The following is a 16,471-nucleotide window of genomic DNA, read 5'->3' on the forward strand; positions in this document are numbered from 1 at the left end:
CAGCCAGGGTATCAGCTTCAACAACATGGCTGGGCTGCTTGTTCCACACTCCCACCACCCTCTGTGTAAAGAAATGACTCTCATTCTCACGAGCCCTGCCCTGTAGTTTGCACTTGTGCCCTCATGCCCCTGTGGCAGGAGCATCTATCATATCTACATGTATTTTCTGACATTTTGATCCCAAATCTTTTAGATATGTGCTCAAGGGCACAACAGCAATGTTTCATCTGGGATTTGAACCCACAAACTTCCAGTTAGAAAGAAGTCTGGACCCCTGATAACTGTGCCACACTGCTGCTAATAGCTGCCAGCACCACCACTACAGAGCAGATCTGGAGCAGGCATCAGAAACCGGGACTTGGAGGAGGCCAGAGTGGAACTGAGCCAGGATGCTGGAGTCGTAACAGTCACAAACAAAGCCACAGGATCATAAATGACCAACCAATCAGGACCCTGGTTTAACATCTCATTGGAAGGACAGTACCTTTGCCTGCAGCACAGTATTCTGTGGCTCTGCGCCTGAGGCTCTGTGCCTGTGGCTAGAAGGTTGCCCATTCGTATCCCGCGGCCGGCAGAGGAATCCTACTCCGCTGGGCCCCTGAGCAAGGCCCTTAACCCCAACAGCTCCAGGGGCGCCGTATAAATGGCTGACCCTGCGCTCTGACCCCCAGCTTCTCTCCCTGTCTGTGTGTCTCATAGAGAGCAAGCTGGGGTCTGTGAAAAAGACAAATTGTCTTTGGCTAATAAATTGTATATGGCCAATAAAGTGATCTTATTCCTGCAGGCCACCTTGGTGGGGGGTATTGGGGTGGAAATTCAGGTCCAGATGGAAGAGCGCCACCTACTGGTCCACCAGCACCACTGACAGCGGCAGCAACCTGGATGTCCTTAGTGGCCTCACCCTAAGGACAGACCCAGGACAAGCTGAACAAGCCCAAAAAGGAATTTAGGCAGCAGTCCATGGAAAACATATCTAATACCAAGAAAACAAGACATTTGCAAAACATTTTCAGCAACTGGATTCTTATGTTTCGTGCCCAAATAAACCTCGGAGCAAGGTATTATTACTGATATATCTACCCGTTTTCAGAAAACTTCTCATCTCTGGCAAAGGGCATAAGGAAGGACTACCTCTGGATGGGGCAGCAGCCTTTTGCAGACACACAAACACACAGGGACAATTTAGAGACACATATTAAATAAACAGCATGTCTCTGGAAGGTATGAGGAAACGCAAGTGTGCTTTAACACCGTTTTTGTTAAATGTGGTTAGCTTTTTATTTCTTTCTGAGGAGGGGGAGATGTTATTTCCCCAGCACAGGAATGGTCCAGCAGGATTTAAGTAAATTTAGACACACATAGACGCTATCGTGCCTACGTTCATGTTGTTAAGGAATTAAACAGATGTTCTTTCAGATTTCTTTGTGTCAGGCCTCAGTACATATGTAGAATATATAAATAAATTATTAGAAAGTCGCTTATGCACGGCGGGTATCCTTAACTACCGGAGAAAAATACACTCTACCACCATTCCGTATTTAAACATGGCGGTCATGTGGCAGGGTTATCTCGGTGTACGGTACGCGGCGAGGGACAAACTACTCCACGCCCATCGTTTAGTGACGATCGCAACGGAGCTGATTTGATCAGAGTCACGCCAGTCACAAAAGTGCTACAGACACTGGCCAGAGGCAGGCGGCCACCGCTTGGCGTTCCGTTCTTTATGAAAGACGGCTGGTAACTAAACCTGTTTTAATCATATTCAATATTTTTAAATGCATGGCGAAAATCGAAACAGAATTTAAGTACCGAGTTGGGCATCGGTCTTTTAAACAAAGTCAAGATAATTTCGCGTCGCAGGTTATGTTATCCATTTCAGTGTTTAGCAATATGATCCTGTGATATTTTATTCATGGCAACCCACTCTCACGACAGTGAAAATGTAATTATCCATTTAATTTCGGGATGAATCGCATTCGTGTTGCCAGATTTAGGGTGTTTGATTTTTTTTTATTGTACAATGATAGAGATCTTAATGGTTTGCATTGTTAGCAATATTAGAAATTTAGATTTTTTTATTTATTTTTTTGTTACGGTTGCGGTCTCGTCGTCTTCACTGTCCGTTCCCCCGCTGCCCTGTCTTGCAGTGAGCTGGCGGACTGCGGCATGATGTCTCCGTGCGGGCCCCGGGCGGGCTGCGCTCTCGCCCTGCTGCTGCTGCTCTCGGCGCTGGTCGGCGGGGAGCCCGCAGGCGCTGACCAGGACGCTGGCACCGTCATCCCAGCCGAGAGTGAGTATCCAGCGCGGCCGCACGGCTGACAACGGCCTCCTCTCTCCGTGCTCCCCTCCGTGCCCTCGTCCGTGACCCGGTTTGTCTTGATGGGAACGAGAGCAGAAGGACCTGCCCCGCCGGTTAGCGCTGCAGGTCCACGTCTTTCTGGGACACTGTCAGTGCCCCCGTTAAAAGACCACGTTATTGGCCTTATTACAATTTCCTGTATTAGGAATTTGTCTTTTCACATACCCCAGCTTGCTCTCCATGAGACACACAGACAGGGAGAGAAGCTGGGGGTCAGAGCGCAGGGTCAGCCTGTACAGCGCCCCTGGAGCAGTTGGGGTTAAGGGCCTTGCTCAGGGGCCCAACCGAATATGATTCCTCTGCCGGCTGCGGGATATGAACCGGCAACCTTCCAGCCGCAGGTGCTGTGCCACTGCACCGTCCCTTAAGTTTTACTAAACTGTTTTGCCAATTTAATATTCGTCCATAGAGCAGTTCTAATTGGCATATACTGGTAGAAAAGAAAAACTAAAAGCTGTACATGCAGAGTATATCCCAAAATGTATAATTGTCATTGGTATTGAATATTATGATGTATTCATAACTAATAATAAACGTATTTATAGGCACATGTAAAAAAAAACCCAACAAATCTCTTTACAGTAGTATACATAAAACAGAAGGAAGAAAAATCACACAGCAGGCAACTAAACCTACAAAGAAACTAAATTATATCATCAAGACTTGTAGCAAAAAGTTAGTAGCTCTTTGGCTGAGTGTTACTATAGCTATGTGAGCAGGGAGCTCCACGGTCATGGAGCAGCAGGTGAGAAAGATCTGTCTCCCACTGTGCGCAGCCTGGTCTTCAGCACAGTAAGGAAGCCTGGATCAGCAGGTAGCAGATTAAGAGTTCGACCGAACTCCTGTAGTAACCTAAATAAACCTGAGGTGCCCTGGAGCTAAACTATTCATCACCTTTATATGTGAGCAGAACCTTAAACTCCACTCCACTCCAGATGTCACAACTAGCCAACAAATATTAATGAGGACAAAGTTATAATAATAATAATTGGTTACACTTACATAGCACTTTTCTTGGACACTCCACTCAAAGCTCTTTACAGGTAATGGGGATCCCCTCCACCAGCACCAGTGTGCAGCATCCACCTGGATGATGCGACGGCAGCCATAGTGCGCCAGAACGCTCCCCACACATCAGCTCTCAGTGGGGAGGAGAGCAGAGTAATGAAGCCAATTCATAGAGGAGGATTATTAGGAGGCCGTGATTAATAAGGGCCAATGGGAAATTTGACCAGGACACCTACACCCCTACTCTTTCTGAGAATCGTCCCGGGATTTTTAATGACCGCAGAGAGACGACACCTTTAGGTCCCATCCGAAGGACGTGCCTATTTTACAGTATAGTTTCCCTGTCACTATACTGAGGCATTTGGAGCCACATGGGCCGCAGAGTGAGCGCTTCCTGCTGGCCTCACTAACACCTCTTCCAGCAGCAACCTTAGTTTTTCCCAGGAGGTCTCCCATCCAGGTACCGACCAGGCTTGTACCTGCTGAACGTTACTGTGTTGTCAGCTGTGAGCTGCAGGGTGATATGTCGATGCCCTAGTCAGTGAGGTGTTACGTTAGTGTGACCTTGATGAAGTTAAGGTAGATGTCCATTTTCTTTTAGCATCGGCAAGAGCAAGGACCTCAGTTCTGCAATGTTTACGTAGAGGGGAAAAAATGTCCCCGTGTGACACGTCCAATGTGAGCTTCCAATGGGAACACAGAGTCCAAAACAAAGCCAAGGTTTATATCTGCGGGCGAGGATTTTTAATTTCGACACCATCGACGGTGACACTGAGATCACCAGTCTTGTGTGGCTGTTGCTGGGAGGCAGTGAGTGTAGCCTCAGCCTTACCACAGTTTAGCCAAAGAAAGTTCTGTCGCCCCATACCTTACTCCAGATTACAGAGGGCTGCAGGCCAGACACTACTGCCATCCATTGCAGACCCGTATACACCCAGAGTAGAGAAGCCAGCAGAAAAGACTGGTGATAACTCCTCTCATCCAGCTTCGAAAACCTGCCTCACGGATCCAAACCCCAACTGCCCGGTATCTGAACAGCTGCTTTCCCATGGCTGTCTAGAATTAGAAATCAACTATATATTTCTGCAGAACAATTGGTTATAGTTGGAAAGATATGTAGAGTCTCTCTCGCTGCCACAGGGATGTAAGAAAAAGAAATATGCTGCAGACAATTAGAGTTTGTATAAAAAGAAATTAATATTGTTGTTGTCTGTTTAGTCCCTCAGTTTTTTCACTTCTTCTGTCTTCCTTTTTTGATCCATCTAAATAGGGGATTGTTGTTCTATATCTGAACAAGTGTTGCAGTAAACTATAAAAGCAAGATTGACACCAGGAGGCACTTATTTACACAAAGGGTGGTGGGAGTATGGAACAAGTTGCCCAACCATGTTGTTGAAGCCAGAAGCCTGTAGGGGGATAGGTAGCTCTCCGGACACAGGAGCACCGTTAGTCTTCAACTTTTTCATATTTATTGCATCTGTTGTAGGGGCGACCTCACTGGCTTTCACCCCCAAACTTCACTTGCTACCTCAGGAAACAACCTCTGAGCCTGACAGGTTTGCAAAGCTGTTTTTCTGCGCCTCATATAGATTTCTTGTTTACCCGAACTCCGGCTTACAGCAGGATTTCTTAAGATGGGTGAAGGATACCGAGCACAGGTCTGGTGATCTTCCTGCTTCTCGGTCCTGACCTCTGACCTTCTCTGGCCAGGGTTGTGACCCCCAGGTGCGTCTACTTCTACTGTCTGCCTTGGTCTCACAGAGCTCCTTATAACCCTCTACCTCCGGCACGGCCTCAGAGCTGATACCCTGACATCTTTCATGAGATGGTTGAATGAGATCCTCCAATTAATTGGTTACTATCTACCAAACAGGCCAAATGGCCTCCTGTAACCTCTCATAAGTTCTAGTACTGACAATGGGACCAAATAGCACTGATGTTTCAGTTAGAGGTATTATTATAGACCAGCCTGACCAAGAGACAGGCTCAGCTTGAAAGCAGAATCGGCTTGGGGGATGATGTTTAGGAGCTGTGCCGTTCAGATTACACAGTGCTCTGAAACGAGGAGAAGGAGTGACGGTGAAGCCAGATGTTTTGATGACAGCTTACACCTTACCCACCTTCTGCTTTCCCGATGTGTTACTGCCCGGTTCCTTCAGATAGCCTCTCCTGGGTGAAGAGCATGGGTTGTATCTGTTGCAATTTGAGTGCTCTGCTTCCTTTCTCGGCAGGTCGCCCCTGCGTTGATTGCCATGCCTTTGAGTTCATGCAGAGGGCGCTGCAGGACCTAAAGAAGACAGCCTTCAACCTGGACTCCAGGGTAAATACCAACCGTCCGCTTTCAGACCGATTCTGGGTCATGGGGGAGCCAGAGCCTGTCCTGGCAAGCAATGGGCACGAGGCAGGGTACACTCTGGACAGGACGCCAGTCCATCACAGGGCAGGCACTTACACCGGGGCATGTTTTTCCAGCGGTGGGAGGAAACCCATGTGAACATGGGGAGAGCATACAAACTCCACACAGATAGCACCCCCAGGAATTGAACCCAGGGCCCCAGCACCGTGAGTCAGCAATACTAAGCACTGCTCCGCTCTGCTGTCTTTCCGGGGTAAATGTGCCTGGGGTATGTGTTTGTTTTGTTGTTGTTTTTGCTCGGTAATTAGGATGCTCTTGATAAATACAGTGAGTCCTGTCTTTTGCAGCATTAAAACTACTTGTTCTAGGCATGTTTTTCAGAGAATATGACTTATGATTTTTTTTTCTGTTTTTTGACCACCTAAGGGTGAGATGTTATGTATCCTATGTTATACCTAAATAAGAACACCTTTTAAATACAGTATGTTTTGGGTATTTCTCCTAATTTCTACAATCAGTAAACTGACGGAGAGAATAACTAACAAGTATTTTATTTGTGGCACAGTCTTCCCTTGACAGTAATTTTAAAATTCATTTCCAGTGTGTCCCAACTTAATAAAGAGGAAGAGATCATTTGCAATGAATGCTCTGAGGTCACACTGTGTGTAAAAAAGCAATGCTTTCGAGCCCCGAGTATAAATACTGTAAGTACAGATGAAGGACTACTTGTTTAAAGGAATGCATGATTGCCTGGCCACCATCTCAGATGTGACAAATGTTAGACACAATTACAGACGTCTGACATAAACAGACGTAAAGATCCAGGCATCTGTTTACACACAACATTCCCGTTACCCTCTGTTGATGACTAACCTCACATCTCCGGGCCTTGAGGTACTGTATGTCACTGTATGTAAGAAAACACGTTTATCTTTCCAACAGGCTTTCTCAGCACAGCATATTTAAATACATGACAGGAGGGAAAAGGGGCTTTATGTTATAGGTTTATGTGTGGTTGACATGTTGCATTGGTGGGAAGCTGGATTGAGTGATAGCAGTGTTTTCGCACTGGAAAAATCTAGCTGATTTGCAGAGCCTGTGACCTCATAAATTGAATCATTCATCATCATTCATCTGCTCACTGCAAATGCTGGACTGTGGCAGTATTCTGTCTGCTTTTCAAGCCCCAGAAGAACGATTTACAGCCAAAAAAGAGCGTCTCAGATGTTGCACCATGATTTATTGTCAAATCTTTCTTACAGTACTGTCAGTCCTTTAGAAACAATAGTTCTCTTGTCCTGGCCCGCAGTTTGCTGTACAAAATGAAATTCTCAGGGAATCAAATGTCTTTTTAATAACTAAAAAAAGCCTTGGGGATCCATTGAGTTTGAAATTATGCAGAGATAGCGCAGTTCCAAATAAAATAAGAATCTGAACAGACCTAAACAGTGTTTCAGATCATAACATTAAAATCAGAGCTGAACAGCTTTAACAAAATAAGGTGTTTTTATGAGAAAGCCATACTAGTATATCAATGTTTGGCTTTATTTGGTAACTATTTAATTAAGTACTGCCCCAAAAAACACTTACTCATCTTTAATGGGAATGTTTTCAAAAACAGAACCATCTGTATTGCTGTTTTATCAAAGTGTATAATTGATAAAATAGTACAGGGAAATAAATTAATGCTTTCACGATGGTGCATAATTGAGACTCATCTGCTAGTCATTAAACCCCACAGTGGAGCAGAGAAGTCCTCAGATAGGTCAGGCGATAACATGAGTCCATTTCACCAGGACAATTTGAGAGAGGCTGGGACATTAAAATGAAATTTACATAATTGCTTATTATGAATACATGGCACAAATAGATTTATCTTTGGACTCATCACCAAAGGGAGGGTATTTGTGCTGTTAAGAACATGACAAAAGGATATAAATTAGCAAAACAAAAAAAGTTGGAAAACTATAGGCTAGGGGGAAAAGCATTGTTTGATTGTGTAGGTTAACTACAGTTGCCTAAAAAGAACAGCTGTCATTTCACTGGCTAAAAATGTTTACTGAACCTTCACCTGGTGTAAGAGATCTCCTGTTAACTTCCCTATAATTCAGATCTAGAACATAAGAAAGGTTACAAGTAAGATGAGGTTCATTTAGCTTGTTTATTAGTAGCTAATTGATCTAAATATCTCATCCAGCCGTTCCTTGGAAAGAAGCCAGGGTATCAGCTTCACCAACATGTCTGGGTACAGTAGCTTGTTCCACACCCCTGCAACTCTTTGGGTAAAGAAATTTCTCCAGTTCAGGCGTGAAATGAGCTTTCATGTGATTGTGTCATCTGATTTGTTGCATTGTTCATTCTAAAGACGTTTGCTGGATTGACTTTGTCAGTATATTTGAGGATTATGCTCTGTTATTTTTCATTTTTTTTGCAGACAGAAGCCCTGCTCCTGAGGGCAGAAAAAAGAGCCCTTTGTGACTGCTTGCCTACCAGCACCCTGAGCTGAGCCAGCAACAAGAAGATCCCCATTCTGATGGTTTTTTACAACAACAGTCCTCCAGACACCCCCAATAAACTATATCACAAGCTGTATTATGACGCTTGAAAAAAATCAGATTCATACTGTAACAAAAAACAACAAGTTAAGGATTTTGAAGTAAGAGAAAGGATTTACCATTTTTGTGTTATACTTCAGTTAGTTGTTTGGAGCACTGCAAGCAGTTACTAGGACAGCAGGAGCAGTTGTATAGTGTACAGCTCTGTTCTACAAAACAACGTTTTGTTTTTGTTAAAAGAATTGGTGGAATATTGTTTTGGGGTGGTGATTTTGTAAAGTCTATTTGTAAGCAAATTTAAAAGCTAGGTAGTAAAAAACATAGTACAGTACCTTCCTTTCTCCCAGCGCAGCCCGGAGGAGGAAATGGAGATTGCTTGAAAGTGTTCACCAGTTGGGTTTCTTAGCACCAGAATATTTCCATACTGAAATATTCAACTTTAAAATAACATATTGCAAAAATCTTTCACGATGGTAAAGGGTTCTCAATTTTTGTTATGCAGATTATTGTTACACGAATGTAACATATAAAAGACATATAACAGAAATCTTCATCATCGTAGAAAAACTCTTCTGTCTTGTGTAATCCTGGGACTCGTGCTGTTTTGCTTTTTCATTTCTACATTGTGATTTGACACCTGTGTTGACCTGAACCTTCATTATTGACCTACGGTTGGTTTTTCATCATTAGTTAACAGGGTCTGATTTTCCTAAGCATTATGTTATATTTGGCAACATAAAATTAGTCAAGATTTGGTTTGATAGGTTAAAAATTCAGCAGGATATGCTGGATACTAAGAACAGGGATAACATTTAATCTAAACTTACCAATTGTGTTCAGACTGTCAGACCCTGCAAGAGGTATGCAAGTTTTAGCTAGTTTGTAAAGTAGAAAATGTAAAATGTTGAAGAAATGTCACAGTTTTTCCGTTATTTTTTGTTAATGCCTCTTTTTCTACACTTTGCAAAGTTTAAGGCACTAAAGTTTTCATTACTGTATCTGTTACTTCCCTTGTATTAAAATGCAAACGTGTCACTGTATTTTGTTACAACTGATCATTTTTGATAATTGAATCCGGCTGTTACATTATGCAGAAGACATATCCACTGATAACATCCTTTGAGGGTGGCACAATGGTTAGCGTTGCTGTCTCACAGTGCTGGGGCCTTGGGGTGCTGTCTGTGTGGAGTTTGTATGTTCTTGTGTTCCTGTGTTCCTGTGGGTTTCCTCCAGGTGCTCCGGTTTCCTCCCACAGTCCAATGACAAGCTGGTAGGTTCTTTGGCTTCTGGGAAAATTGGCCCTGGTGTGAGTGTGTAGGTGCCCTGTGCTGGACTGGTGTCCTATCCAGGGTGTACCCCACTTTGTGCCTGTAACTTGCCAGGATAGGATCTGGCTCCCCCATGGTGCTGAATTGGATTAAGTGATTAGAAAATGGATAGATGGAAGTAGCCCTTTGCAGATTCTTGTCAAGCCCAGCATCATGGATGTGTAGAATTCAGGAAAGATCTATTTAATGTTCCAAACATGACATCTTCATCAGTTGGGGTCTTCTCTGTGCAGCACGAAAGCAAGAATAACCCAGCAATTTCTTAAACACTCGTTGTTCATAAACTAGCTGTGGAAACTACTGACTTTTACCCTGATTTTCTGTAAATCCTATAGCAAGTGGTAGTTGTATTCTGCCAGTTGTAACAGTTCTTTGCTTCGGTTTCTAAATCTTTGGCACTAAACCTTAAAAACACACCAGAACTTTAAACTAATGCCCTCACTTTTTAAATTATTCAAGTTTTCTGAACGGCATCCAGTTAATAAGATAAGAACATGTTGTTGGCCATATACAATTTCTCACATTAGGAATTTGTCTTTTCACAAACCCTAGTTTGCTCTACATGAGACACAGAGGCACACAGAAAGAAGCTTGGGGTCAGAGCACAGGGTCAGCCATTTATACAGCACCCCTGGAGCAGCTGGGGTTATGGGCCTTGCTCAAGGGCCTGATAGAGTAGGATTCTTCTGCCAGCTCCAGGACTTGAACCAGCAACTTTCCAACCACAGACATAGCTCCTTAGCCACAGTGTCACTGCTCCATCATGCCGCCCAAAAGCCTCAGTTAACAGACCATATGGAGAAGACAGCTTGATTCGTACATCCAAGTAATGGGAATTTTTAAGGAGGCCACGACAGGACACAAGGATACTATCGTTAACATCCCTACTCTTACGGAGAGTGCCACGGGCTCATTAATGACTAGTGTAGTCTGAATCTCGGTTTGACGTCTCATCTGAAGGACGAGCTGCACAGAGCAGCAGATAAAAAGCTCAGGCAGAGATTCTCCGCTTCGTGTGTGTCCGTGACGTGAGGCTGATCAGATTGCGCGACCCTCAAAATGCACGATATACAGGCGAAGGAGAGGAAACTCAGTCTGGGATCTTGAAGTTAGTAATACAAAAAGTCAAATGTACTCCCAGTGTCTGCCAAATCAGTTTTTTTTTTTGAGCGCGTGCCTTGAGGGGAGAACAATGAATTAAATATATATGAAAAAAATAATGACATGTAAACTTGCCCGGCAGAAGCAAAACTGAGCTTGAATCCAAACATTAACTGAGTACAACGCTAAAATTGATATATTTTTTATAAATAAGGATATTACCTAAAAGAGTAAATTTAATAATTTAACTATTGAATTAATTAATAATAACGAAATAGGCATAGGGTCTGCTATTTGAAATATCTAAAGACTGAGGTAGACGGGCGTATTGAGTATGTCTGAAGATTTTACCAAGGTCTGTATTAAATATTTTTATTACAATGTCCGGCAAAACTTCGATTCTTTTAAAATGCTGCACAAAGGCTTAATTACCCGAAAACTGCGCAAAAATGATTTTTGATATGATAATTTCCTGTCTGCAGTTCTGTAAAGGAAACGCACTCAAGAGGGCAGTCAAACGCCACTGGTAGTTCTTCATCTGTCGCAGTAATGCAGAGATTTCAGGAACATTGTAATGTGAGGTAATGGTCCGCCGCACTTACAGGCTTGAACTAACAGTAATAATAAAACACTGATCTGCTGGCTTCGTGATCTGTACGTACGTATATTAAAACAGGTTCAAAGGCGAAGCGTTTAATTATCCTACTGCACTTTGGAATATAAAATACTGAAAGACGTTATAACCACGTCCTGTAAAAATTAGTCATCTGAAGAATCCCAGCTACAAAGTCAGCACAACTCTTAAAATAATAAACTGTGTTACAGTACTGTGACTTGGCCTAGTCCATTCTTCAGGTAGATAAAAATACTGAAGTGTGACACATACACTTTCCCAAATTGAGCTACGCACAGCTAATAAACCATGTGAAAAAAATGAGTGTTAACCCTTTCCTTATATCTGTGCTACCGTTTCTCTACTCCTGACGACTTCCCAAGTTGACTTATTATGTATTATTAAGTAATGGATGCACTGTGATATTGAAAAAGAAAATGAAAGCGTTCAATGAGGAAAAAAAGGAATTAACTCAGATTTACATTTTCTATCATTCCTTCATTACAGCTAAGAACTCTAGAGTAATATGCGCCCCCGTCTGAGCTGTAATTCGACAGAGCGGAGCTCCCGCCTCTTGCGTGTCTCATAGGACCAGACGCAGCAGTAGCTTAACCATCAGAGCAGCACGAAGCGGGACTGCAACGTGAAACTGTCTCGGAGGATTTGTTGCAGCAGAACAGAGGCCATTAGCCAGCGTTAAATTATGCGCTTGTTCTCTTTTAGGGAAGCACACGAGGCCGGAAGAGCACCCCTTGTGGGCAGAGAGAGTCCCAGTCTCAGTTTACCCAGAAGACTTGACAAATCCCACAGCGCAGGGGTGCAGAATTAATTTACACCAGTGGGAGATGATTGGAACCTTAACAGGAGCACACATATACTCCACATAAGATCTGAGGAAACAGATCTTTCCACAAAGCAGGGGTAAGAATATGTACAGTGAACTCTATTGTACTGGTCCAACAGACCTCTGAAACTTGAGAACATGAGCACTAGGCAGAGATTGAGAAGTTTAATAATGCGTGTGCTGTGTATGGACTGAAACACAGCACAAGAGACAGCTAAATTAGTGAGTCCACCATGAAATATTTCTAAAAGAAGACAGCAACTAATTCAGCTGCACTTTCATTACCGCCTGCAGATTGAAATAAAAAGCAATGTGTCTTTCCACTCCACCCTAGTAGACAACAGTAAAATAGTGTCCAGTCTTTACTCTCTCATACTCTTCCCAAAGAACGTGCTCAGATCTAAGCTGATCCAGCCTGCAATGAGTGAAGCTGCCAGTGAACTGCTACAAGAAATCTCATATTGTTTCACCAAAGGGTTTTGAATGTGAAAACCCAGGTGAGGACTAAGTAGCAACAAGAGTCAATTTGCAGGAAATGACACAATGTGCACAGGAAAGCACTTTCAACAGCAAAAAGAATGATCTGGCTAAAAGACACTTTTATTTTCCGTGCTATATTACAAGCCTGCGCTATGATCTACTGTAGCAAGCCTCTTAAAGTCAGGCTTAGCTTTTGCCCTCTGTATGAATGAAGTTTGAATAAAGATACCACTGACTACAGTATGTTCTGCTTTGTGGAGACTTCTAAAAACTCGTTTTCCATTCTTGTTTCGGCTTTTGCTTGCGGTTTCTCCTAAGATCAGGAAGCCCTGTTGCATAATTAGAAAAGACCAATGTATTTCTCCCATAAATAATTAAAAACAATTCAATTCTCGATGTATTAAACGTTTGCATATTCAGGAATTTTCTCATTTGTAAAGCTAGAAATAGGAACAGACATGTTATATATTAACAGTTGGAGTACAAAACGCAGTCAAAAGATTTGGCCAGTAGGGGAAATGGGGAGGTAGGTAGCTTGTGTGTGGTGATGGCATTATTACACAACAACCTGTGCCAGCAGCTTGGCACAGGCGACATTAATGCGCCCCATTCATTCGACGTCTGAAGCCAGGCTCTGTGTTCATCTGGGAGACGTGCATTTGTGATTGGCATCATGGTCTCTTCCTGAAAATGACTGGGGTCCCGTCCAGAGGCAGAGAAGCTGCGTGTTCACAACCTCTGTTTCCAAAGCGCACCCGAGTCCTGCTGCAAACCTCACCAGGAAAACAGTCTTGTAAACATGAATGCATGAAGCCGGTGCACGCAAATTCCATTACCACTACACATCAGAGCACCCGAGAGCTCCCTCTCTAGCTCAGGTTTCAGGGTCCAAGGAAGAAACGTTGTGAGAGCTCCAGCAGAGGTTTAGCAGGACAGGCTTTGCGGTGTCTGAGACTGTCCCAAGCACTGTTCCTGCACTGCGGTCTGTTAAAATGAGCTGAGAGTCTCACCACACAGTGATCCCACTGCAGAATGGAGCCTGGATGACTGTGCTCAGCTCCAAGAACAAGTTGTTCTCATTGAAGTTTGCGAGAGAGACAGTGCACCTAAAAATAAAATCTCTTTCCTGGTAAAGTGCCTTTCGGCTGTGTATTTCCTGCTTTCCATTTCATCTGCTGTTCTGTGTCTGAAAATCTTCTAAGCGGCAGCTTTTCAATGGCCTCTCTCTGATCTCTTTGTTGAAAATGGAGGTGCCTGTTTACAGAGGAACACCAGTGCAATTTCCATTACCTGTCCATCGATTCTCATTTAACTGCCTGCCCCTTTGATATCTTCTGTGAATCAGAACCATCTGGCTGTATTTGAAGAGCAGCGTGTGGAAAAGCTTTCCCAGCACTGTCTGCATGGCCACTGTGCAGGTCTGGCTCTACAGGCTGTGCCAGAAATGGAAGGTGTCTTGAGGTGAGAAGGCAAGTGCATACTGTCTAAAGAGCAACCTACAGCAGAGCCTTCAGGAAGAACTGTGCTGTCGGGCTTGCTCAGCCACAGACAGAGTGGGCAGAGAGTGAGGCGACAGAGCAGAGTGCTGACATTTCCAATAGGCTGCACAGAAGTCTAGAGCAGAGAGTCATTTAGCTGGAGGCTGCATGTGTCCTCAGTTTCTCTCTTCTGGAGCCATTCCTACACACTGTCCTCACCACTTTCTGATTTGGAAAGCTCTGCGCTAACAGCACACCCAGGTCTTATCCTTAAGAGATCAAATCTGTATGTTTGAGATGAAATAAAAAACTCTTACCACACGGCATTACAACAAATTGGGTTTCGGAGTCTAGAAAACCATTTTCTGTGCAATTTCTGCTTAGCATTTAAAAATAACAGTTCTTGATGTCTGAATTCCCTGTGTTTTGTTTAGAAAATAATTGATTTGGTTTCCACTTTGAAATGTAGCTTTGAAATATATAATGTAACAGGATCCCAGAGCCTCACAGCCTTTAACCTTGTTTATTCCATTTCTAGAGTGTGAGTTTCTGAATTTAAAACAGCTGACATACTCATGTCACCTATTCTGGCACTAAACATAGAGCCTTGTGGGACAGGGCAGAGCCCCTGTGGTGCCAGGCTTTACAGGGCTAGCCCAGCTTTTATCACCATCGAAGATAAAAAAATGGGAACAGGGAACACTTCTATACACAAAGTGTTGTAGGAGCATTGAACAAACCCCCCAGCCAAGGTGGTGAAATTTGATAAAACATCTGGATGAGATTCTCAAACCAATGAGTTACTATTAAACAGGCTGGATGAACCTGAATGGCTGTATCTCATTTGAAACCTTTGTTGTTTCACCGGGATAACAAAACAAAAGGTCTATTAAAACCCATTCTTTAGGAGAATATACAGCACTGTCCTGTAGGGAAAATTGGCTGGGTTTTGATTTGAAAGCGAAGGGGGAGAAAACATTCCCTGGGGCATTCTTTCTGCACTCTTGACTCTTATTAAGATGTCAGCCCTCAAAAGTAGAAGGAAATCAACTGCACCCCACCCCCTTTCAGAAGTCCTAAATTAGGCCTTATTGGTTTCAGGTGATATTTCGGGGAAGGATGTTGCTGGCAGCAGGTTTAACTCTTTCCTAGGTCCACTTCTGCAGCTGGTTTTAAACATCTGGGCAGCATGATCAATTGTTTCCACCTGGGCCATGATTCTCCACCATCTCAATAATGCCCCCCTCCGGTTTGTCAGTGAACTGGCTCACAGTCTTCTTTCCTAGCAGTGCGGAGAGGAAGAGCATTCCCCTGTCCCTGGCAAATAATGTTTCTGCTTATCCCAGACCTCGTTCTACTCAGCACATTACATTAGGCAACAGCCAGCACATGTGTCTGTCTCAGTAACATCCTGCAAAGTGACCTACCTGACCTTTTCCGAAGCTACCAAGGAAGCTTTGGTATATTTTTGCATACCAGAGGAGGAAGCCAGTCAGGAAGTACGCACCCCTTAAAATCAACAGCGTCTGGCCTCATGGGAAGCCCAATCAGTGAGATAGATGAAGGTACCACACTGGGGCGCTTTGTTCTTCAAAACGTCCTCCTTGCCCTGTTAAAAAGCTTGGGCTACAAGCAATGGAATAGCACTTCATGGGGCCGAGATGCCAAAGTTTAGATAGAACAAGCAATGTGATCATGCTTTTGGCTCGTTTTCAGACACACCGTGGTGCTTATTGATTACTCTGTGATCGTGCCACTGAGTGAGCCCATCGAAGCAGAAAAAGCATTTAAAAAATCCTGTCTGGGGACATATTGTTTGTGTGCCAAATGCGGATAATCATTCCACAACTACTTCAGAATGCAATAGAAGATTAAGACAAGAAAATACTTTTTTTCAAAATTCTGCACAGGAAATAGGACACATTACATGACAAAGGGTCTAGAGTTCCGCATTTGATTTCCTATAGGTTATCTCTAGAAGCTGACTACTTCCAGGGAGGACACAATGAGAACTATTCCTTTCCTTCTGCACTCATTGTGAGCCTGACTTCCTAGACAGCAACCACCATCCTGAGTTGGCAGGATCAGCAGTGTCATTGTTTAAACTGCAGACAGTGATCAGGTGGCCCTGATGGCAGTGAGAATTTGAATTGAGAAGTTAGGCATGAAAAGATCTTTTAGGTTTATTTCAGTTACTACAATAACAAAGGAAGTAAAACTGATGTGGTAGACTGCCTGGCCAAAGAGCTCATAGCAGAGAAGAAGGAAGGAGATTGAAATACAATTATTTGCAAAGTGGAGGAATTGGAGGAAAAAACTGAGTCAAGCTACATGGATCTCAGAGATATC

At 43.5% G+C, this 16,471-nt stretch overlaps 1 protein-coding gene and 1 long non-coding RNA gene across 2 annotated transcripts; both read left to right on the forward strand.

The window, feature by feature from the left end:
• Positions 1-1,629: 1,629 nt before the first annotated feature.
• nicol1 (NELL2 interacting cell ontogeny regulator 1) lies at positions 1,630-9,318 on the forward strand. The gene is made up of 4 exons (XM_015343891.2): positions 1,630-1,737; positions 2,148-2,290; positions 5,599-5,687; positions 8,158-9,318. The coding sequence occupies exons 1-4, from the start codon at positions 1,724-1,726 to the stop codon at positions 8,227-8,229; spliced, it is 318 nt and encodes a 105-aa protein (XP_015199377.1). The 5' UTR covers positions 1,630-1,723; the 3' UTR covers positions 8,230-9,318.
• Positions 9,319-10,451: 1,133 nt separating this feature from the next.
• LOC107076996 (uncharacterized) lies at positions 10,452-13,342 on the forward strand. The gene is made up of 3 exons (XR_001478114.2): positions 10,452-10,714; positions 11,190-11,288; positions 12,044-13,342. It is a non-coding gene; the product is annotated as an uncharacterized lncRNA (long non-coding RNA).
• Positions 13,343-16,471: the final 3,129 nt, after the last annotated feature.

Source organism: Lepisosteus oculatus, chromosome 1, assembly GCF_040954835.1.
Source record: "Lepisosteus oculatus isolate fLepOcu1 chromosome 1, fLepOcu1.hap2, whole genome shotgun sequence".
Lineage (NCBI taxonomy): Eukaryota > Metazoa > Chordata > Actinopteri > Semionotiformes > Lepisosteidae > Lepisosteus > Lepisosteus oculatus.